The sequence below is a fragment of the Phacochoerus africanus genome, chromosome 3, assembly GCF_016906955.1.
Source record: "Phacochoerus africanus isolate WHEZ1 chromosome 3, ROS_Pafr_v1, whole genome shotgun sequence".
Lineage (NCBI taxonomy): Eukaryota > Metazoa > Chordata > Mammalia > Artiodactyla > Suidae > Phacochoerus > Phacochoerus africanus.
In genome coordinates, this window is record NC_062546.1 from 30,285,372 (window position 1) to 30,307,740 (window position 22,369).

The following is a 22,369-nucleotide window of genomic DNA, read 5'->3' on the forward strand; positions in this document are numbered from 1 at the left end:
AAATGAATAAATTCCCAGAAGACTACATTGGTCCAAGAAAGTAGAAATCCTGAAAAACCTATGACCATTATAAATTTGAACTGATAATTTAAAATATGCTTTCAAGATCTTCTCTTTGTTCTCAGTGTTTTGCTGATTTATCACAATGGGAGCAAGTGTGTATTTTTTATAGATATGTCCTGCTTGATACGCATTCCTGCACCTTTAGATCCATGCTTTTCATCAGTTCTGTCTGCAGAAACTGCACCCCCACTGCATCTAGCTCTTCAAATATTGTTCTTGCTGGTGAGGGTTAATTTTCTGTTGTTTCTTGACTGGCTGAGGAAACACTCTAGCTGGGTGTGTCTGTGAGGGTGGAAGAGATGAGCATTTGAACTGGTGAACTGAGTAGAGCAGGTGGCCCTCTCGAAGGTGGGAGGTCACCATCCCATCCACTGAGCACCAGAGTAGAACAAAGAGATGAAGGAGGGCAGATTAGTTCTGTCTCTGCTTGAGCTGGCACATCCATTTCCTCCTCCCCGTGGACATCAGGCTTTCAGGATCAGAACTAGACCTACCAGAGCAGCGGCCCCCACCCCCATTCTCAGGCCTTCAGGCTCAAAGTGAAGTACACCATCAGTTTTCCTGGTTGTCAAGCTCACAGACGGCAGATTGAGGAACCTCTCGGCCTCCATAACCATGAAAGCCAATTCCTATAAGAAATCTCCCTCTTATCTATATCTATATCCAATTGCTTCTGCCTCTCTGGGGAACCCTAATACACTCCTTTTCATCCTTCCTGCTCTCTGGGCAGAACTGAAGCTAGACTTTCTCATTCCACCTTCTATGTCTCCTCATCTTTCACTTCCTTATCTCTCTCTGTTGAATTCTGGATCAATTATTTGGTTAGATCTTCGAGTTCACTAATACTCTTAAGCCATGCCTAATTCGCTAATGAGTTATTGCGTGTCTTTTAAATTTCTACAAATATATCTGTTAATTTCTGCCATGCTCCCTGAACATAGCACAGATGAAACAAACATACATCAAGAACAGGGAATTGGCAATCCTTTTGAATAAATGGTCAGATGATAAATATTTTAGACTTTGTGGGCTACATATAATCTCCGCTGCTTTTTTTTTAAACAACCCTTTAAAAATGTGAAAATCAGAGAGTTCCTGTCGTGGCTCAGTGGTAACCAATCTGACCAGTAACCATGAGGATGCAGGTTCAATCCCTGGCTTGGCTCGGTGGGTTGCTGTAGCTGTGGTGTAGGCGGGCAGCTACAGCTCCAATTCAAGCCCTAGCCTGGGATCCTCCATATGCCATGGGTGTGGTCCTAAAAAGACAGGAAAAAAAAAAGTGAAAATCATTCTTAGCTCTTGGGCTCTACAAAAACAAGCCATAGGTCAGATTTGGTCCCAGGAGCATAGTTTGCTGACCCTTGCTCTAGAAGTACCACATTTAACCCAATGCAATGGTCAATACAGCACAGGAAAGCTAAATAGAGCGTTCATGAAGGAAGGGTTAGGATAAAAGTCCCTCTGGTAATGAGCCTGGTCCTCCCAGCCTATCTGCGACAGGTAGGTGACACTAAAGACCATGCGTGCCTCAGTCTGGAAACATAAAAGTGCCACATGGCTTGGAACCAGTAGAGGCCTGAAGTAAGGAGACCCAGAGCTCAGGGATTTCAAGCATCTGGCTGAGATCGACGTGTCTCTGAGAACAGAGAGTGCACAGGCCCAGGTGCAAGTCCAAAACAGCCATTTTACAGCAGGAATTGAGGGGGTCCCAAGACACAGCACTGGAACCCGAGCACAAGGAAAGGACATCCCCCTCTCCCCTGCAACTAGGCTATGAGAGGGCTCTCTAAACCCCCGTGCCATTTTGAAAAAGACTTAGGGAGGGGAAATCTGGAAGATTTTTAGCAACACTCTTCAAACAAGAACAACTGAGATACCAGTAATTGGCAGGTTTATACACTGAACATACTTTCCAGGTTCCAACAACATTTAATCAGTAAACTGTCCATCTACTGCCACTGGAAGTTGAAAAAATGGAATGTATTTTTAACTGTTTCACCATGTAAAACTAAACTGTTCAGAGATGCCTGGTCTACACGTGCAAGTTAATGGCTAGAGTGATAGAAATGAATCAGAGCAGCTGGGCATATTTTAAAAATGGGGCTTTAGCAGATTCTATGGGAAGTGATGGGAGAACTGGGACTCAACTGAGAATGGGTAAAATGAAGTGTTGTTGCCCTATTTATTGATAAAGAGGACAAAAGAACAAGTCCACCAACATTTGTTGAGTTCCTACTACACGCCAGGTACCACACCTGTGTCACACCTGGCCTACAGATGTTCAGTAAAATGTTTATTGAAGGGATGAGGGAATCCTCTATCATCATTCTGCCAAAGAAATGAAAGTTCAGGAAGGCTGACTGATTGACTTGAGGTTACATTGTTAAGTTGCTGACCCTGATTCATTTTTAACTGCTGCTTAAGAATCATTTCCCGGAGTTCCCATCATGGCTCAGTGGCTAACAAGCCAACTAGGAACCATGAAGTTGCGGGTTCCTTCCCTGGCCTCGCTCAGTGGGTTAAGGATCTGGTGTTGCCACAAGCTGTGGTGTAGGTCAAAGACATGGCTTGGATCTGGCGTTGCTGTGGCTGTGGCATAGGCCAGCGGCTACAGCTCCGATTAGACCCCTAGCCTAGGAACCTCCACGTGCTGCAGGTGCGGCCCTAGAAAAGACAAAAAATAAAAAATAAAAAAAAGAACCATTTCCCAAGTTCGGGGAACCTAACAATTAGCCCAACGGAAAAGACAGAGTCTTTGACATCACATGCTGCAGAGATGCCCACAGAGGTCAGGATTATGAAGTCTCCGTGGAGATAGTTTAGTAAAGAGAGGAAGGAAGCCTAAGAAGTGTTTACATCATGTCCCCACCTAATCACAAGCGTTTCTATCTCACTAGTGGACGCACTTTTCTTCAGCCACCTCTTTTTTTTTTTGTCTTTTTGTTGTTGTCGTTGTTATTGCTATTTCTTGGGCCGCTCCCGTGGCATATGGAGGTTCCCAGGCTAGGGGTTGAATCGGAGCTGTAGCCACTGGCCTATGCCAGAGCCACAGCAACACAGGATCCGAGCCGCGTCTGCAACCTACACCACAGCTCACAGCAACGCCGGACCCTTAACCCACTGAGCAAGGGCAGGGACCGAACCCGCAACCTCATGGTTCCCAGTCGGATTCGTTAACCACTGCGCCACGACGGGAACTCCCTTCAGCCACCTCTTTAAGTTAGCAAACTGCTTTAGCACAGCTCCTTTATGATCAGAGGACTCAAATCCACCCAAAGTATGACTGTGGTTAATTTTCAGCTCAGTGACACTCAAGACTTCTTGTATTTAATCTACAGAAATGTGCATTTATGTAACATATATGCTACATATACTTGTGTGTACGTGTATATATTTACTCATATGCATATGTATGTTTAACTGAAACAAAAGTTTCACATATTAATGTTCCTTCTTTTTTTTTTTTTTTTTTTTACTTTTTTTAAATGCTAAGAATGGGAGTTCCCGTCGTGGCGCAGTGGTTAACGAAATCCGACTAGGAACCATGAGGTTGCGGGTTCAATCCCTGGCCTTGCTCAGTGGGTTAACGATCTGGGGTTGCCGAGGGCTGTGGTATAGGTCGCAGACACGGCTCGGATCCCACGTTGCTGTGGCTCTGGTGTAGGCCGGCGGCTGCAGCTCTGATTCAACCCCTAGCCTGGGAACCTCCATATGCCGTGGGAGCGGCCCAAGAAATGGCAAAAAAAAAAAAAAAAAGCTAAGAATGTCTAAATTCTGCAATTTCTTAATAGATTCCAACTTTGAAATCCCTACTTTATAAAATAAGTACCAGTAATCCTAGAAATATTTAGGATTAAATATAGGAGTAACGAAGTAAATCAGTCACATCATTGATATTTTCCATCACACTTCAGAAACTTCTATTTAATTTGCTATTTATAACGCTTAAGAGAACTTACCAAACCGATATAATACATTAACTTTGCAATTTCATTTTAAAACATGATATTGGGTAACTGCTTCAGATTCCTAACTTTAAGCAGATACGTGTAACAAGATTTAAGCATATTTGTAACCAATATATCGAGACCATAAGATTTTAAGACTTACCAACCAAACGTAAAATTTTAATATTTTAGGTTTTAAGAATGAGCTCAGTACTTGGATTTTGTCAAATAACTGAACTGCTTAAGAAGAAAATAAATTTATAAATACGCTCTAATTATGGGAATTTGTTTCTAAAAAGCCCCTTAAAATGATTTTTTTTAATTTACCAGCATATATACTATTTCGAAATAACCAGGCTTCGGATTTATAACTCTAACATTAATTATTAAAGCAAAAGTAATTTCAAAAGAGTCGGCCTAGTGCCCCAAGGACACGGAAGCAGCTGCAGTTCACTGGGGGCCGGGTCTTAATAAGAATTTAGGGTCGTTCACCACAGCGAGCAACACGTGGCCCCGCAGAGTAGGGTTCATCCGAAGCAGAGAGCGAGAAACCGAACTAGGAAGAGCAGGGGGTAGGGTCATATTTCTTTCCTACTTCATAGCCTGCCCTCATTTTAAAAGATAAAATATAACTTAAAAGCACGAAGCCAGCCAGGAGGAATCACGTTGCGTCAAGGTCCGGGCCAGCGCGCCCCAGGCCCCGCTTCCATCTCGGTAAAGAGCGAAGAGCTCACTGACCCGAGGCTCCGGAGAGAGTCGTTGCCTAGCGGCGGACGGGGACAAAGGGGTCCTGGGGGTGTGGGTCTTGGGGCTAGGCCTCGGTGCCTAAGTTCCCAGCCCTATGGAGAGTGGGCTCCGCAACAGTTTCGGCTGGGAAGGGTCGCCGCGGCCCGCACAAGGCCTCCGGCCCGGATTCCGCCGAGCTCTGCTGCCGGTAATTTCTGTGATGAACACATGCGGGATGGCACAGTTAGCCAGAAATGCGTCTTTCCAAACCGTTTGGTATCCTGCAAGGCCTAGAGCGACCCGCGCGTGCCCGACAACCGCGCCGCAGCAGAGGCCGGAAAAAGCCGGCTCGCCCGCGCTCGCGTGCCCCGCCCCCGCTTTGCGGGCCATACCATCCCGCTGGACCCCTCTGGAGGCCTGCAATGGTATCGTCCCAGACCTCTGATTGGCTGATGGCTCGGGGGCGTGGCCTCCGGAGCCCGGTTCCGCGCGCCAGAGCCCGCTCGCCGCATTGCGAGCTGGGCCAGGAGCGAGCGCCATGGTGAGGAGTGGTTGTGGCGTGCGGGCAGGCCGGAGGCCGTGGTTTGGGCCTGGGTTCGGGCCGGGGTCGGCACCGGGGTCGGCGCCTGCCTCGGAAGAAGAACCGGGTGAACGCGGGGCTGGTGCTGATAGCTTGTGTCCCGGCTTGCTTTCCAGGTGCTGCTGCACGTGCTGTTCGAGCACGCGGTCGGCTACGCACTGCTGGCGCTGAAGGAGGTGGAAGAGATCAGCCTGCTGCTGCCGCAGGTGGGTGAACGCAGTGGGTTCGCCGGCTGCGCCGCATCCCCCTGGGCCGCGCGCGCCCCAGCATGCACCGCGCGCTCCCACGTGGCCGGCCGCGCGTTGTTGGGGGTGCTCTGGGCCAGACAGCTCTAGACCAGGGGTCCTTACTTGCTTTCACGATTAGAATCGCGTTAGAAACATTTGAAAGTAGCTTCCTGGACTCCATCCCATACCAATGAAGTGGAATCGGCACTTAGGGCCCATGATCGGTTTATTAGATCCTTAACGTGCGTTCGGGTCTGAAAGCTGCTGCTTTACTGCGCCCTAGAGGCAAGAGGGAGGGAAAGAAACCATTCATGCTTTCTCCCCTCAGGTGGAGGAGTGCGTGCTGAACTTGGGCAAGTTCCACAACATCGTTCGTCTCGTGGCCTTTTCTCCCTTTTCCTCGTCTCAGGTTGCCTTGGAAAATGCCAACGCTGTGTCTGAAGGTGAGTTGGCCACTAAGTATTTTGGGAGAGAGAAGCTGCTACCGTTATCCTCTTAAAGCACACCGTGCAACAGCAGGACAGCCAAAAAAGGTGGTTAGCACAGTCAAGGACATAGGCTTTATCGCATGTGGCACTGTGGTGATAAACTCTTAAATCTGGTGGAGATGAGGGACTGGTGCTTAATTGGAAAGGGCAGTTTTGATCAAGGGAGGTTTGGTCTCAGAAGGCAGTTCAGTTTCTGAATGCTTACATTGTGCTCCATATTTCTCATTTACGTTATTTCGCCTGAGTCCTCCCATGTTTGATGCAGGCTTTGCAGTGATGACTTGAATCTGTCAATCCCCTGAGTATGATCATTGATGTCTCCATGTGTCTGAGCAAAGCCTGGAGGAGCGGGGGTCCTGGCACACCATCCTAGCATGTTCTGCAAGACCACTGTAAGATCACTGTGTCACTCAGTAGGCAGTTGAGGGGATAGGATCCCTTTATGCGTCCTTCAGCATGTTAGTGGGAGCTCTGTTCTTTGCCCTGAGGTGTTGTCCATGAGGATCTCCGCCTGTTCCTGGAGACTCACCTGCCATCTAAAAAGAAGAAAGTACTCTTGGGGGTTGGGGACCCCAAGATAGGTGCTGCTATACAAGAGGAGTTGGGGTACAACTGCCAGACTGGAGGTGTGATAGCTGAGGTCCTTCGAGGTGAGACCATCTATTAATGAAATCTTAAAGGGGGTGTGGGAACTTTTTTATTAAGGTGCTTTAAGGCCGCTTCTGAGAAGCCCTGTTTGGGTGGTGCCCACGGATGTGGGAGCTAGCTTAGAGCCCCTCCTTGCTCACAGTCTTGCCCTCCTCCAGGAGTTCGACTGCACTTCCACAACCTGGTGAAAGGTCTCACTGATCTGTCTGCCTGTAAAGCCCAACTGGGGCTGGGACACAGCTATTCTCGTGCCAAAGTTAAGTTTAATGTGAACCGGGTGGACAATATGATTATCCAGTCCATTAGCCTCCTGGACCAGCTGGATAAGGACATCAATACCTTCTCCATGCGTGTCAGGTAAAGTGTAGGGGCAACCCTTGCGAAATGAGGTGTTTGGTCTGTGGTTTGGCTCATTTTGAATCCTGAAATCGAGACTGGCTCCTGTGGGTACATGTGGGATAGAGCTGGGCCTCCCAGTGCTTACCACAGGCTGTGTTCTTACACTGACTGTATAGAAAGAGGAGGCAGAGCAACTCACCCCATATACACCTCAGCCCAGGCCCTTTGCTTGGTCTGTATTGTGAATGGGGGGACACGGAACAAGGTTTTGGATGTGACTTTTACTCTTGGCAAAGAGTAGATGTGGAGAGGGCTGGGGCCATGGTTTTATTTGGGACTCAGCAGCTGGGCCAGGGAGTGATTGTGGCTCTTTGCAGGGAATGGTATGGGTATCACTTTCCCGAGCTCGTGAAGATCATTAATGATAACGCTACATACTGCCGCCTTGCTCAGTTCATTGGAAACCGAAGGGAGCTGAATGAAGAAAAGTTGGAGAAGCTGGAGGAGTTGACAATGGATGGGGCCAAGGCTAAGGCTATTCTGGATGCCTCTCGGTCCTCCATGGGTCAGTGAAGTGCCCGAAACTAAAATCAGGTATGGGTCTCTGGCTGTTTGGCTCCTGCACTCACACTTGATGTCCTTTAGGCATGGACATATCTGCCATTGACTTGATAAACATCGAGAGCTTCTCCAGTCGTGTGGTGTCTTTGTCAGAATACCGCCAAAGCCTACACACTTACCTGCGGTCCAAGATGAGCCAAGTAGCCCCCAGCCTGTCAGCCCTAATTGGGGAAGCGGTGCGTCACGGGGAAGAAAAAATGGGGGCTGGAGGAATTACCATGCCTATTTGTACTGTTGTATTTCCTGACCCGTCGTATCTTTCCCAGTTGAACTTGACGGGGAGGAGATGAAGCAGGATTATGCAGTTGGTAGGTTGGCAGTTCCAGCCTCTAATTCTTAAATTCTTCTCCAGGTAGGTGCACGTCTCATTGCTCATGCTGGCAGTCTCACCAATCTGGCCAAGTATCCAGCGTCCACAGTGCAGATCCTTGGGGCCGAAAAGGCCCTGTTCAGGTACCAGTGAGGGCACCTGCCTACACTCAGGTGCCACTTCTGGTGCCCACTGCTTGTTCGGGGATCACAGTGATGGCTGACCAGGGCTCCCTGACCTATACAGTCCTCTGCTACGGGGGTGATGGCCAGTCCTGGTGTCTGAGTGATTCCTTGGGCCCAGCAAAGGGACCAAGTTTCCAGGTCAGCGACATTGGATGCCTTTCCTCTGCCTCTGGGAGCAATGGGTTGGCATGAAATGGGGTAGAGACCCAACCCCAACCAAAGCTCACTCTGGAAACTGGGGGCAGTGGGGAAGGAAGGCACCACCTTGGTTGTAATTTCTAATCTTAAAACTCTCCACTCAACATTCTTCTCCCAGAGCCCTGAAGACTAGGGGTAACACCCCAAAATATGGACTCATATTCCATTCTACCTTCATTGGCCGAGCAGCTGCCAAGAACAAAGGCCGCATCTCCCGATACCTGGCAAACAAATGCAGTATTGCCTCACGAATTGATTGCTTCTCTGGTATGGGGAGGGGGTTGGCAGTTGGGTGGGAGGGGAGGCTGACTACCTTAACAGCTTCTACAATGATGGCAATATTTTTCGTCAACAGCAGTTCACCTAGTGAGTGTTGATACTTTGGGTCTGAGTGAAGCTGAGGGTAGAGGGAATATAGGGGGTGGGGTGGGGAGTAGTGTGTGTCCCTTTAGGGACTGATGGGTTTGTTTATTTAAACAAATGCACACCCAGAGGTGCCTACCAGTGTATTTGGAGAGAAGCTTCGAGAACAAGTTGAGGAGCGGCTGTCCTTCTATGAGACTGGAGAGATTCCACGAAAGAATCTGGAGGTCATGAAGGAGGCAATGGTTCAGGTCAGTTTGGGCTTTTGGGTGGGGGAGAACCATTAGCTCGCTGTTGGAAATGATGAACTGTCTGAGCCTGACCTTGTAGAGTGGAGGCAAAAAAACTGATTTAATGAGCCTGATCCAATAAAGCCAAGAGAGGCCTGGGAAACCAGGGGTCTGCAAGCCTTTTCAGCACTTTCTTTGGCCAGGCAGAGGAAGCTGCTGCAGAGATTACTAGGAAGCTGGAAAAACAGGAGAAGAAACGCTTGAAGAAGGAAAAGAAACGGTTGGCTGCAGTTGCCCTGGCATCTTCAGAAAACAGCAGTAGTACTCCAGAGGAGTGTGAGGTCAGTGGGCAGTCAGCCCCTAGTCCTAGGTGACATCTAAGTTGTAGGATACCAGACATGCCACTTCAGGGTCTGGAGAGTCCAGGCATTTGGACTGAAATAAGGACCTGAAATCTCTAAAACTACCTCTTAATTCTGTAGGAAGGAGGCAGGTGCTGAGAGAACTGCCCAAGAGCCCAGGCAGCTGGTTGTAGCAACACCCGTTCCCTGGGCGAGTGTGTTCTGTCCTCGGCTGCCTCCCAGGAGTCCCCAGCAGGAGTATAAATTCCTGCCCTGCAGGTTCCCAGACTTGTCTGGAGATGGTAGCATTTCCTAGCGGGGACGGGGGCTGGGAGGTCCCCAGTGGACTAGGTTGGAACCATTCTCCTGGGATTGTTAACAGTGCCATTTGCCAGCATTTCTTGTGGTCGCCTCTGGAACTTGGCATCATGATTCTATTTCGACCAGCCTGGTGAGGTTTTCTATAAATTTCCTTGATGGGCTTAGATTAATTTATTCTGTGTTCTCCCCACTTCTAAGTGGGAGGTGAGGTGGGTGGGGGAAACTTCGATGTGGATTTCCAGTGTTGTCGCCATACATACATTAAAAATCATCTTAGAAACACTGGGATATTTTTATTTACCACCACTTTCACCAGCCTTTCCACCCTGACTACTTAACAGCTGGAATTCTGACGGGGTATATTCCTTATGTTCATACACTGGTTCATGCCTGTCTCCCCCATCAGGAGACAAGTGAAAGACCCAAGAAAAAGAAGAAAAAGCAGAAGCCCCAGGAGGTGCCGCAGGAGAATGGAATGGAAGACCCACCTGTCTCCTTCTCCAAACCCAAGAAAAAGAAAGCTTTTTCCAAGGAGGAGTTGGTTAGTAGTGATCTCGAGGAGAGAGCTGGCAGTGGAAGTCTTCCCAAGAGGAAGAAATCTTTGTCCTCTCCAGTTAGTGACCCTGAAGAGTCGGGAAACAAGAAAATCCCCAAGAAAAAGAGGAAATTATCTCCTAAGGAGGAGCCACTCAGCAGTGGACCTGAAGAAGCTGCTGTCAGCAAGAGCAGTGGCTCCAAGAAAAAGAAAAAGCTCCAAAAGCTATCCCAGGAGACTTAGAAATGGACATTTCGTAACGGACATTTCCCTGCGGGGCATAACACCCAGAGATATTTCCCAACCCGTCCTATATCCCAATAAAACTACAGACAAATTCACCGGTTCACATACCATGTTTTTATTTGATGGACACCTTACATGGGTGTGGGTGGGACCTATGGGTAGGACAGAGCACCAATGACAGCCTCAGTGAAGTCCTGGCAGGTGGCATAGCCACCCATGTCAGAAGTTCGAACCTGTGGGGGAGAATCGTCATCATCCCTGTGGTCTGGGCCCTACCCCTAGCCCCCCCCCCCCCCCACCTAACAGTTCCCTAAGGAAGCCAGCCCCAGACAACCTAAGCTCTGCCCAGAAGGTGATTATGGTCTAGAGGCTGAGCGCTCTTCTCTGGTCCACTGCACTGAAGGGATGTGTATGGTCCTTGTGAGGTTGGAGGGAATAAAGGGCTCTAGCCCCCATGGGGGTGCAGGTGGCCGATGACAGACTTGATGAAGTCGGTTGTGGTACTGTAGCCGCCCATGTCTCGAGTCCGCACCTACAGCCACCACCAGCAAGAGCCGTGGGGAAGAAGAGAAGAGAGCCCATGAAGGCGGAGGCAGGGCAGTATGATGCAAATGGAAATGGAATCCAAAGAGAAGTGACGAGGCCAGGAAAAGGATGTGAGGCAGGGAGGTGCCACTCCTGTCTAGAGTTCCAGAGCACGATTCAGGCTCTGCTGCAGCCTGGGCAGGGTGGGAAGCTTGAGCACGAGTGAGATGGGATGCAGATGAGAGGAAAAGGATGCCTTGGAGGAAATAAAGGCGACCAGGTGGGAGCGGGGGAATGGCAGATCGGATGGACTTCAGGTGTGGAGGAAGGGACACTGGTGCCTCTTCCTGCCAACTACCTCCCTCTGCTCTCCATCTCCCCAGACAGAAAGCTGAAGAGTTCTGCATTTCGATGGCCAAGTAAAGAGCCAGCCAATGGGTGGAGCAGGAAAGAGGGAATAGCAGATAAGAACTAGGAGGCAAAGGAAATCAAGAGGATGAAACCAAGAGAAGGGAAATGAACAGCCCTGAGGAGCAGAGAACAGAGCAAGGGTTCTGGGGACCTGGAGGGAAAGAAGGCTCCAACTCAGGTTCCCCAGAAAGTAGTGCTGAGGCCCTAAACCCCACAGCCTTTCTAAACTCACCTTGCCCACTTTGATCACCTTCTTCACGGCATCTGCAATCATGTTGGAGTGATACTCGAGACTGTCAACGTGAACAGAAAGAAACTGAGATCTCCCCACGGCATCCCTGATGTCCCCCCCCTGGGCTCCCCATGACAACATCAGCCGTCTCCCACCTGCCGTGACCTACTTGAGATGCCGTAGCATGTTGGAAGCTGACAGCAGCATGGCTGTGGGGTTGGCTATATTTCTGCCCACTGCCTGGGCAAATGGATGCCGGGCGCCCTGTGAAGAGAGGGGCAGGCCAAAGTCACTGGGAGCAGACATTCTGCAGGGGGCTGAGGTCAAGGACGAGTGATCAGGCTGGGGACCCTGAGAAGATGCAAGGGTTGGGGGAACAGAAGCAGGCCAGGGTTTCTTAGGAGGAGGACACGTTGCCAGAGAGCTAAGTGGGGGACCTGAGGTAAGAAGGGTACACAGAGAGGGCTGAGGGAGGAGCGGACCTCACTCACCATCTCAAACACTGCATACTCGGCGCTGTAGCTCTCACCAGGAACCACACCAGCTCCCCCGACCAGGCCGGCAGCCAGATTGTCAATAATGTTCCCGTAGAGATTGGGCATCACCAGCACATCAAATTGGTAAGGATTCTGCACCAGCTGGGAGCAAAATGTGGGCATGAAGAAGAGAAGTAAATCCCACTCCCTGCTCTGCTCAACACCAAGAATGGAGCCAGAGGGAGGGCCTCACCTGCATGCAGCAGTTGTCTATGATCATTGTCTCAAACTTGATCTTGGGGTACAGTTCAGCAACTTCCTCACAGCACTGCAGGAACAACCCATCCCCCAGTTTCCTGTCCACGGGCCAAAGGGAAAAGATTCAGCCAAGACAGTGCAGGGGGCTGCCTTCCCCAGAACTTACCCCATGCGGTCATGTCCCTCACATTATATTGGCCTTGTGGACAGCTGTGACCTTGCTCCGCCCCTTCTTAGTGGCATAGTCAAAGGCGAACTTTGCAATCCGCTGAGATTTGGTTCGAGTGACAATCTTCAAGCACTCGATCACGCCCCTCGCACTCTGGGTAAGAAGAGAGCAGTAGCTGAGTGACACCGGAAAGAAGGGCAGAAGGAGCTATGCCTCTCTCCCGCCTTCAACCCTGCCCTCCCCAATCTCTAGGGCCTCACCTCGTGTTCCAGAGAGCTGTACTCCCCTTCTGTCTGCTCTCGAATGATCACCAAATCTAGATTGTTGTGTCGAGTCATGTACCCAGGAAGAGACTTCACATGGACGACATTGGCAAACAAGTCCAACTTACGCCTGGAGGTGGGACAGAGCCATGAGGACTGTGCCTTGTGCCCCAGTACCCCTCTGACCCATGGCCCCCCCACCACCTACCTCAGCCGCATATCGTAGGAGGCTAGTTCCCCCTTATACTCCATCGGAGTGTGGATCTTGCCTGCATAAACAAAGTTGGTGAGGGGAGTGTCAGACACAGACCAAGCCCAAGAGAACCTATATTGGTGTTCAGTCCCCAGTGACATAATGCAACCAGACTCCCATCTCCCACTCCCAAATAAGGGACAAGGGGCAAAGGAGAATAAACATTGTTAAAACTAGAAACATTATATCCACTGTTTCCTTTTTGGTCACCAGATTTATGTTGAAACTTTAAAATGACCTAAAAAGACACAGAAAAATCTTCTTTGGTAAAAAAAGAACCTGGCTTTAATAAGCTGAGAAACAATGCTAGGGGATCCATATGTTTCTGTGTCTTACCGATTTGGCATCTTTTCAACTAACACCTACTGAGTATTAACCATGTGTCAGGCACTAGGGAAATCAACCAAAAAACATAACACAAACTTCTGTCCTCAAGGGGCAAACAATGCATTGGGAAAGACAGTTCATATGAAAGACATGATGACAGGCATTTCTCTGCCGCACAGGTTAAAGATCCAGTGTTGTCACAGAAGTGGCCTGGGTCACTGCTGTGGGACAGGTTCAATCCCTGTTGCGGGAACTTCCACATGCTGCGAGTGCAGCCAAAAAAAAAAGCAAGCAAGAAGACATGATAAATACCATGGGAGAGGTATTAAAAACATGCATAGGAGCAGAAAGAAGAAATTCTCTCTGGTAACATCAGGAAGTATCACAGAACAGCTGGCACTCCAGCCAGACTTTAGGTTGAGTGAGTGTACTAGGTTGAATAGTGACCCTCAAAATGATGTGTCCGTGTCCTAACCCCCAGAACCTGGATAAGTGACCTTATTGGGAAAACTGTGTCCAGTTAAGGATCTTAAGATGATATCATACTGGATGAGGGTAGGTCCTAAATCCACTGACAAGTCCTTATACAAGAAGGAAAAAAAAAAAAAAAAAAAGGAGTTCCCGTCGTGGCGCAGTGGTTAAGGAATCCAACTAGGAACCATGAGGTTGCAGGTTCGATCCCTGGCCTTGCTCAGTGGGTTAACGATCTGGCGTTGCCGTGAGCTGTGGTGTAGGTTGCAGACGCGGCTCGGATCCTGCGTTGCTGTGGCTCTGGCGTAGACCGACAGCTACAGCTCCGATTAGACCCCTAGCCTGGGAACCTCCATATGCCGCGGGAGCAGCCCAAGAAATGGCAAAAAAAAAAAAAGAAAAAAGAAAGAAAAGAAGGAGAAACAGATACACAAACACATAGTGGAGAAAACCATTTGAAGAGAGAGGCGGAGATTGAAGTGATCCATCTACAAGCCAAGAAACCCCGAGGAATGCCAGCAGCTGCCAGGAGCCACCAGCAGTTGGAAGAGGCAAAGAAGGATTCTCCCCAAGCCTTCAGAGGGAGATCCAACAACACCTTAATCTTGGAATTCTAGCCTCCAGAACTGTGAAAGAATAAATTTCCGTTATTTTAAGCCGACGGGTTTGTGGTCATTTGTTTACAGAAGCCCTAGCAAATTAATACAGTCAGTGAGGAAACGTCTGACAGGTGGCCCCAAAAGGAGAACATTGTGGGCAGAAGGAAGCATAAGTCAAGACAGTACATGTATGTGGAAACGAACATAGTCTAGTGTAATCAAAGCACAGAATAAGTGTTATAGAAATGAAGCCAGGAAAGATCAGTTCATAAAGAACTTACTTTCCTATACCAGGCTGGGCCTGGCAAAGTCACGCTGGTCCCAAGAGAAGAGATGTAGAGGATGAACTGTAGAGACAGAACTGAAAGCTAAAAATCTAATGAGGCAATTACAGTAGGGAAGCAGAAGGAAAATTAAAAGAAAAGAGGCAGTTAGAAAGCCATTCTAGAACCACAATAACAAGATTTGATGACTCATGATGTAGCCCCATGACGGACTCCAAACCCTTGGAGCCTTCCTGCATAGACAGCAACCCGACTTCTCAACTCCTGGGTTCCCAAATGAAAGGAACAAATGGCCACTAATCAGTGGGAGCTGGAAGACAATGGATTAGTGAGTGCTGAGGGAAATTTAACGAACATTTATTTGTTTGATTTTAAATAACACGTGGGCAGGGTAGCAAGGGAGCAAACATACCAATTATGGCCACTTTGTTCTCCTTCATCGAACTCAGCACCTGCTCCAGCTTCTCCTCGGATGCCATATTCTGCACCTCGCTCAGGTGATGTTCCTGGAACTCCACCGGGACAGAGGCCGCCTTCAGGGGCACGTGCCAAAAATGGCAGGGTCAGAATGGAATAAGTCCTTTTCAGCCCAAGCCATGGTCCCTGCTGGCGGATTCCCCCGGGTCATTCACCTTGAAAACCTCCTTGACAGCGTGCATCAGCTCAGGCCCCACGCCGTCTCCTGGCAACATAGTCACGGGAAAGGCGCCTTCCACTCTCACGTCCTCGGCCTGCAAACCGGGTCAGCAAAAGCTGGAGCGGGGGCAGCGGTCGTGGCGGGGCGCGGGGGAGACGCTAGGAGAGGAGGGGTCAGGGGCGTGGGTAAGACCAGAGCAGGACTTGCGCTTACCTGGCTCCGGGAGGCGGCTTGCGCCACGACCGAGGTACTCAGGCTCCTCCATGCTCCGGGGTTCGGGGCGGCGACCAGCGCCTGCGACAGACACACATGCCTTTGAGGTCAGGTCTGGGACCCTCAGAGCGGGAATACTTTAGTGAGCCCGCCACAAACACGCCACCCTCCCACCCGCCCCGGCGTGTCCCGGTCCTCACTCGGGTCAGCCAGCGGACGCCGCCGAGGGCCGCCATGTTCGCCGCAGGAAGTCGCGGGAAGGTGACGCCGGAATCCAGCGCGGCTCTGCGCCTCTACTTCCGGTCCGGCCTGGGTGCCGGGTGGCTCTCTCATTTCCTCCAACACAAAGCTCCTGCTTACTTTTCATCCTCCTGTTTTAGGCACTCCTACGCACCCTTTCCCCTGGAGGCTGATGCGGCACAGAACCGCTTTGTTCCTTCCTTTATTTTCGGTCACCCTGTTTATGTTGAAACTTAAAAATAACATTAAAGGAAAATATGAGGTTTCATTTTTATCAAAGGAGGACCTAAGTTAAATAACGAGTTGAAAAACAATACTGAAGAATCTGTCTTAATGTTTTTTGTCTTCACGTTTGTTAATCTTTTAACCAGTTCTCACTGAACAGTCCTGTGTCCGACGCTAAAGGCATTAATGAACCACATGGTCCGTAGGAGCAGGTGTGTATGTCTGGCTTCAGTATCCTAGCCTAGTCAGTTACTTTGTATTAATCAGGTTTGCTGGTTGTTTGTTGCTACCTCGTTCTGTTTCGGTGGGGGGTTTGGGGGGGGGGGTTGTTTGCTTGTTTTTTATGGCCGCACCCACCGCATATACAAGTTCACAGGCTAGGGGTGGAGTGGGAGCCTCGGCTGCCAGCCTACACCTAAGCCACAGCAACGCCAGATACCAGAGGCGTCTGCAACCAACAGCACAGGGGGCAACGCCAGGTCCTTAACCCATTGAGCGAAGCCAAGGATCTAACCCACATCCTTGTGGATACTAGTTGGGTTCTTACCATTGAGCCACAACAGGAAATTCCCTGGTCTTGTTCTTTGATCTGACATTTGTTTCCCTAATAGGGTATCTAGGGCCTGAACGCCCCTAAGCAGGATTATAATTGGAGACTGAAATTACTTCAAGCATGTAAGTATGACTAAAAGGGAATTTCAGAGTGATTTTTAAAATTCCCATCACATGCTGTTGACAAATGACATGCTTAAAACAGATGACACAAGTGGACTTCTGAGTTCCACCCCAGACTTGCTGAATCCAAGTTGCAAGATTGGGGCCCCAGAAAATACATCTGCCTCTCCCAGATGTTACGCACAAATTTAAGAACCATTAACTAGGTTCTCTAAGCTTTGTAAACCTCATCCTCTAAGCTTTGTAAACCTCATCCATCCAAAAAGTGTAGGGCATTCCCTCAGCCTAAGGGAGAGTATGTGTGGTTCTCATCTTGGGGACCAAATACAGGGTTTGTGCCTCTTTTTTGCATTCCTTTAAGCCGAGCATTCTCTACAGTTGTGGGGTGAAAAGATTCAAATTAGATAATAAACGTGTAAGAAACTTAAACGTACTGTGTAAATAAAGGCTGTTATCATAGCTAATATAATTCATCAGTGTATAATATTAATGTAATATAGTCCTCCATCTTCAGAATCAAAACCAGAGAGCAGCACCAGCTTGCTGCCATAGACTCCCTAGTCCCAAGTCCCACACTGCTATTGCTGTCCACCAGCGTTTTTGTCTTCCAAATATTCTTCTTTCTAAAGAAAAAAAAGTGGAAGATTTAGACTTTTTAAAACCTATATTTTCTGTTACTTTAGGCAATTTAGGGTGGGAAAGGAAATGTACCATCTTGGTCCCATCTCTGATCATCTAATTTTAATCCCAGAAAATATTAACTTTCATGAGCGCAAGACCAACATTATTTCCATCCCTAAATTCTGCACAGATCTGAGCCCAGCCTGACCAATAATATCTGCTAATTGATACAACACCATGGGATGTCAAAAGGGTGAAGGGAGCTAATGAAGGGTACCAATTGATTCAGGCCAAGGAAATGTGACCATCACTGTTGCCACCTAAAGATCGGCACTGGCCATCTGCCTCTACAAGAATTAAATCACAAGCTGCTGCAACCGCTGTCCTTCAACACACTCTGAAAGGAGTTCAGGGTGGAGATTGGGAATGAGGCACTTCATGCTCTACGAAAATCTAGCAGAACAGGTGGTCTTTAGGTAGATATTTTCAGGAGAAGATTTTATGAGCCCAATTCTTGCATCTCCTCTTTTTCAAGAAAAGCGCTAAAACCCTTCCTCGTAACAGCCGCTCCTCATGACTAGCAGTAATCTTCATGAGACCAGCAGCAACCTTCTGCAAAAACATGTGCTTGATTGCATGGACCAACGCCCCCCCCTTCCAGTTCACCCAAATCACGTATATACTGACCTTCCTCCCTACCTCTTCAGAGCAGTTTCTCAGAGGCTGCCTCCAGGGCTAGAGTCCTCATTTTGCCCCGAATGAAACTTAACTCACAACTCTCACGTTGTACTTTTTTTTTTTTCCAGTTGACACCGTCTCAGCCATTGTGTTCTTCCTGTGAGTTTGGTGAGCTCTCCTGGACTTTGAGTACCTATGAAAGCGTCTCTCACTGATACTACCTGAGAATAGGGAAGTTCATTCAGGACTCTTGGAAAGTTTCCTTAACCAGAACTTTAGGCAGGTTAGGGAGCTTAAACTACCTCGTTCCACCTAATTTTTATGAAGCATGTATGAGTGTTCGTATGAATTCACTGTCAGTTTCCTAAGCCTATAAGTTCTCTAGTACAGGGGTCCTAACCAGAGCTCCGGGTATTCCTGAATGGAAATCAGTACCATGAACTTAGGGAATTTTTTTTTTAAATCACATCTTTATTCTCATTACCCTCTAATTGAAATTTAGTGTTTCCTTTCATTATGAAGGTAGAGTGATATTATAGTGCTACCTGTAGTGCCCTTGACTTTGTCACTAATAGAAACTATATTTCATGCCACATTTCAGTTGTGCCACATATCTTGAAATGTCACTTGCTTTCATCCCTACTTTGATATTGTTTGACCTAATGCTAAATTTTGTTAATTAATGTATTAATAAAGCTGCCAGCATAGTGCTGTATTACAAAGTTGCATTATTATTATTATTATATATCAATATAATGAGTTTTCTTTGTAATCCTATTTGTTTTATTTTATGTGTTTAAAAGGTTTTCTTCTATTCCCTGGTAGCCTGGCTGGTTACAGATCTGGCATTGCCACTGTTGTGGCTCAGGTTCAGTCCCTGGCCTGGGAACTTCAGCATGCCAGAGATACAGCCAAAAACAAATAGAATCCTTTCCTGAAAGGAGTGCAGGGGATGGAGCTCAGAAGATGTAGCTTCAGCTGGAGTCTACCTCACCTTGTTCTGGGGAGCTCTGGAGCAGGAGTGATGTCTCGGGGTTATCCCAGTTTGAAGCAATCCTTAAAAACTCTGCTTCAGCCCTGCATGCCCTAAACTTCTAGGCATCTTCAGCTCTTGGAGCCTCCATTTAGCCAAGGACATCCTTCCCAGAGAAGGGGGTAGCCGTGTGCAGTTAATGACCAACACCGAGGCAGTCGGGGGACTGGATGCACCAGCCAGCAAAAAGGAACCGGACAAAGCAGCTACTACACCATGGAGATGACAGTAACCATGATGCCCTGGGACACAGTGAGGAGAGCAGGCATGTTTGAGGCGATGAGGTACAGGGAGGAGGAGTAAGTAAGACTGGTTCAAGTTCTAGGGCTGAAAGAAATGGAGAGGGATTCATGAGCAATACCAAGGAGGCTGTTGGGATGGTGACCATGAATTTATCATGGCATGATGGTGTGTGGTTTCATGGAGAAAGCCAACACTTGGGTTCATCTAAAGGTGTGTTTTGCCCGAGAAGGGCACAAGGGAGTTGAGGGTGTTGGCAAAATGGGCTGGGGAAGGAAGCGAAGACAGAAGAGATCTAATGGGTAGACAGGTGAGAAGTTGATCAAAGATCTCAAAATAGTCAAAAAGCAAGTAAGATGGAAGAAGAGGAGGGTGTCTCCACCAGCCGGTTTGGAGGTCGAGCAGATGCCAGTTATAAAGTCACAGCTAGGACTGTGGGAGTGGGTCCCAAAGGGAGCTCGAGGAGACCCCGGCAGAGAGGACTTCGACGCGCAATATGGGATGAGTCGTCTGTGTCATTGTGGGAGTCAGCAGCGTAGTGGCAGGGGAAAGGCTAGGATCTGGATGAGCAGGAGAGACCAAAGGTCAGAGACGGCAGAGAATGAGAATGGCGATTTCAGTGACTGGGAAGAGTCACCGCAAAATAGAACTTTTTTTCCTGTTAATTTTAATATAAATATATGTATGTTTAAATCAGGCATTAAATATGGCTGTTCGCATCACGAATATGAAGAAGCAAAATGTCCAGGGCCATCCCAGAAGGCTTCCTGGTTGGGGATGTCCCAGTTCTTAGCCTTCCTCCCTGCCGACTGAAGCTTAAACAGTTAGGAAGGGGGGTGAGAAATAAATATATGCTGTCATTTCAGATTTTCCACCACTACCTGCAGGAAGCTAAGGAGCAGCCCTCCAGGGACAGTGCTGATGCTGTTACAACTTGAGATGAGAGAGCTGCAGTTTCTGGACATTCTCTGAAAGCTGGAGGATGGACAAAGGCGCAGCCGGGTGCAGATTTTGCTCCACCAGGGAAACAGTTCCCCTTCCTCTTCCCGAGTGGGGATTGAGATTAAGACTGGTTGTCAGCAGTTCCCATCGTGGCACAGCGGAAACGAATCTGACTAGGAATCTTGAGGTTGTGGGTTGGATCCCTAGCCTCGCTCAGTGGGTTAAGGATCCGGCATTGCCGTGATCTGTGGTGTAGGTCGCAGACGCGGCTCGGATCCTGCATTACTGTGGCTGTGGTGTAGGCTGGCAGCTGTACCTCTAATTAGACCCCTAACCTGGGAACCTCCATATGCCATGGGTGCAGCCCTAAAAAGAAAAAAAAAAACTGGTTGTTATTAAGGGGACACACAGCCTTTGCTTCAGCTCAGAGATTGAAGATAGGACTACAACTCTCCTGACAAAGTGTCCACCATCATGGCTCCAAATGAATTATTATTTAAGATTGAATAACTCAGCCTAGATGCAGGGAATGGGCTGGATCCTAAGGCCGAATATCATCGGTAGTTTGGTTTTCCTGAAGCAGTTGAAGAGACCTCAGGAGGCAACAGGGAGGAAGGCAAAGAGCTGGGGAATACTCACAAGGAAGCCTTTTGGGATGGCTCTAGCCATTTCTGTTTCCTCATGGAACTATGTGAACAGCAATATTTAGCGCATGCTTTTTTAATTCACTTTTAGGGCCACACTCTCGGTATGTGGAGGTTTCCAGGCTAAGGGGCGAATCAGAGTTCTAGCCCCTGGCCTGCGCCACAGACGCAGCAACACCAGATCCAAGCTGGGTCTGCAACCTACACCACAGCTCATGGAGACGCCGGATCCTTAACCCACTGAGCGAGGTCAGGGATTGAACCCGAAACCTCATGGTTACTAGTCAGATTTGTTACCATTGAGCCACTAAAGGAACTCCAATTCTTCCTATATTTTATTTCACATTTGGGAAGTTGACCTGAAGTGGATCTAGGTGTTGACCTGACACTCTGGGGCCTCCAGGGGGCGCTATGGCCCAACACACAATCTGGCCAAGGGCACTTCTGCTTGATGTGCAGCTTTGGATCTGTTTTCTGCAGTGTTGCCCTCTCTTTGGAGAGGGAGGGGGGACGAGAGAGAGCAAGAGTTCTGCTGATTTTTTTAAAATTATTTGTGGTGTAAGCACAAATGTCTATGATGGAGAAGGATGAGGTCAGAGGCTCTGGGCTGGTGGTCTGGGGTGAGCCTCTGCCTGGGCCAGAGAAGACTGGCTTTCTCTGTGGGCTTGGACAAAACATCCTCTATCTGTCGCCACCCCACCCCCAGCTGTCTGTGAACATAGCTAAAGCAGGCCCCCAAAGCCCTTTCTCATGGAAAAGCTACAACAGTTTGAGAGAACTTTGTCAAAGGAACGAAGACAAATAATACGAAATAAGAATTCAGAGAGCGTTCCAAGAAACAGACTTGCCGAAACTATAGTAAAGATACTGGAGTTCCCATCATGGTGCAGCAGAAACGAATCCAACTAGGAATCATGAGGTTGTGGGTTCAATCCCTGGCCTCGCTCAGTGGGTTAAGGATCCGGCATTGCCATGAACTGTGGTGTAGGTCAAAGATGCAGTTCAGATCCTGCATTGCTGTGGCTGTGGCGTAGGCCAGCAGCTGCAGCTCCAATGTGATCCCTAGCCTGGGAACCTCCATATGCCACGAGTGCAGCCCTAAAAGGCAAAATAAAATATTTTTTTTAAATTTTAAAAATAAAGCAAAGATACTTATCTCTGACCCTAAAAGCTGACCCAGAATTTGCCCACTGGCCTTCCACCCACTGGGCCCAGTTGGTACCCTCATCACCCAGGGCCCTGTCCCTTGGTTCAGCAACTGTAATCGGGAGGCCCTTCCCAGGGGCTGCAGGCTTGGGATGCATCGAAAACAATCCTTGTTGCTTTCTTCCTACTCCATGTGGTTAATATAGACTAGAAGCCTGCAGCAGTCAGGAGCCCATTGAGACTGGCCTTAGTTCAGTACCACTTTCCTGTGTTGAGCAACTCCCCTTTCTGCCCGGGGTTAATTCTGAGCACCTACCCCTTCAATCTACCTTGGGAAGAGTCTTCTAGGACCATAAAGAGTTGCAACACCAAAGCCCTTCAGGCATTACAAAAAAGAATGTGGACCCCATTGCCTCCGAGAGAAGAAAGGTGTTGCAAA

At 48.6% G+C, this 22,369-nt stretch overlaps 2 protein-coding genes, 1 long non-coding RNA gene and 5 other non-coding genes across 10 annotated transcripts; 7 read left to right on the forward strand and 1 right to left on the reverse strand.

Moving 5' to 3' along the window:
* Positions 1–5,206: 5,206 nt before the first annotated feature.
* NOP56 (NOP56 ribonucleoprotein) lies at positions 5,207–10,463 on the forward strand. Its single transcript, XM_047771456.1, has 12 exons — positions 5,207–5,277; positions 5,433–5,522; positions 5,872–5,986; positions 6,520–6,681; positions 6,838–7,036; positions 7,396–7,583; positions 7,664–7,815; positions 7,992–8,092; positions 8,451–8,599; positions 8,825–8,946; positions 9,129–9,266; positions 9,994–10,463. The coding sequence occupies exons 1-12, from the start codon at positions 5,275–5,277 to the stop codon at positions 10,363–10,365; spliced, it is 1,791 nt and encodes a 596-aa protein (XP_047627412.1). The 5' UTR covers positions 5,207–5,274; the 3' UTR covers positions 10,366–10,463.
* LOC125123819 (small nucleolar RNA SNORD110) lies at positions 6,300–6,367 on the forward strand. The gene has a single exon (XR_007134195.1). It is a non-coding gene; the product is annotated as a small nucleolar RNA SNORD110 (small nucleolar RNA).
* On the forward strand, positions 7,147–7,277 carry LOC125123805 (small nucleolar RNA SNORA51). Its single transcript, XR_007134181.1, has one exon. It is a non-coding gene; the product is annotated as a small nucleolar RNA SNORA51 (small nucleolar RNA).
* On the forward strand, positions 8,155–8,240 carry LOC125123816 (small nucleolar RNA SNORD86). Its single transcript, XR_007134192.1, has one exon. It is a non-coding gene; the product is annotated as a small nucleolar RNA SNORD86 (small nucleolar RNA).
* Positions 8,657–8,727, forward strand: LOC125123797 (small nucleolar RNA SNORD56). The gene has a single exon (XR_007134174.1). It is a non-coding gene; the product is annotated as a small nucleolar RNA SNORD56 (small nucleolar RNA).
* On the forward strand, positions 8,991–9,062 carry LOC125123796 (small nucleolar RNA SNORD57). Its single transcript, XR_007134173.1, has one exon. It is a non-coding gene; the product is annotated as a small nucleolar RNA SNORD57 (small nucleolar RNA).
* On the reverse strand, positions 10,460–15,771 carry IDH3B (isocitrate dehydrogenase (NAD(+)) 3 non-catalytic subunit beta). 3 transcript variants are annotated; one of them, XR_007133885.1, is made up of 13 exons: positions 15,687–15,771; positions 15,487–15,567; positions 15,269–15,367; positions 15,049–15,169; positions 12,911–12,971; positions 12,700–12,832; positions 12,459–12,592; positions 12,266–12,368; positions 12,028–12,174; positions 11,706–11,800; positions 11,537–11,597; positions 10,703–10,900; positions 10,460–10,601 (listed from the first exon to the last, which is right to left on the reverse strand). XR_007133885.1 is itself a non-coding variant. In XM_047771459.1 (12 exons), exons 1-12 carry the CDS (start codon positions 15,720–15,722, stop codon positions 10,521–10,523), a joined length of 1,152 nt encoding a protein of 383 aa, XP_047627415.1. In that variant the 5' UTR covers positions 15,723–15,771; the 3' UTR covers positions 10,460–10,520. The 3 variants fall into 3 exon arrangements, 2 of the variants coding, with proteins under 2 accessions (XP_047627415.1, XP_047627414.1); XM_047771459.1 differs by lacking the exon at positions 10,703–10,900; XM_047771458.1 differs by having other exon boundaries at positions 10,460–10,900.
* On the forward strand, positions 15,735–18,640 carry LOC125122746 (uncharacterized). The gene is made up of 3 exons (XR_007133886.1): positions 15,735–16,163; positions 16,563–16,626; positions 18,054–18,640. It is a non-coding gene; the product is annotated as an uncharacterized LOC125122746 (long non-coding RNA).
* Positions 18,641–22,369: the final 3,729 nt, after the last annotated feature.

Coding starts and splice junctions, on each gene's coding strand:
- NOP56 (XM_047771456.1), top strand. Junction 6,682..6,837: donor GATAGCTGAGGTCCTTCGAG/GTGAGACCATCT, acceptor GCCCTCCTCCAG/GAGTTCGACTGCACTTCCAC. Junction 8,947..9,128: donor TGAAGGAGGCAATGGTTCAG/GTCAGTTTGGGC, acceptor TTCTTTGGCCAG/GCAGAGGAAGCTGCTGCAGA.
- IDH3B (XM_047771458.1), bottom strand. CDS start 15,722: ATGGCGGCCCTCGGCGGCGTCCGCTGGCTGACCCGA. Junction 12,175..12,265: donor TAGACAACTGCTGCATGCAG/GTGAGGCCCTCC, acceptor TTTTGCTCCCAG/CTGGTGCAGAATCCTTACCA. Junction 11,598..11,705: donor AACATGCTACGGCATCTCAA/GTAGGTCACGGC, acceptor TCACGTTGACAG/TCTCGAGTATCACTCCAACA.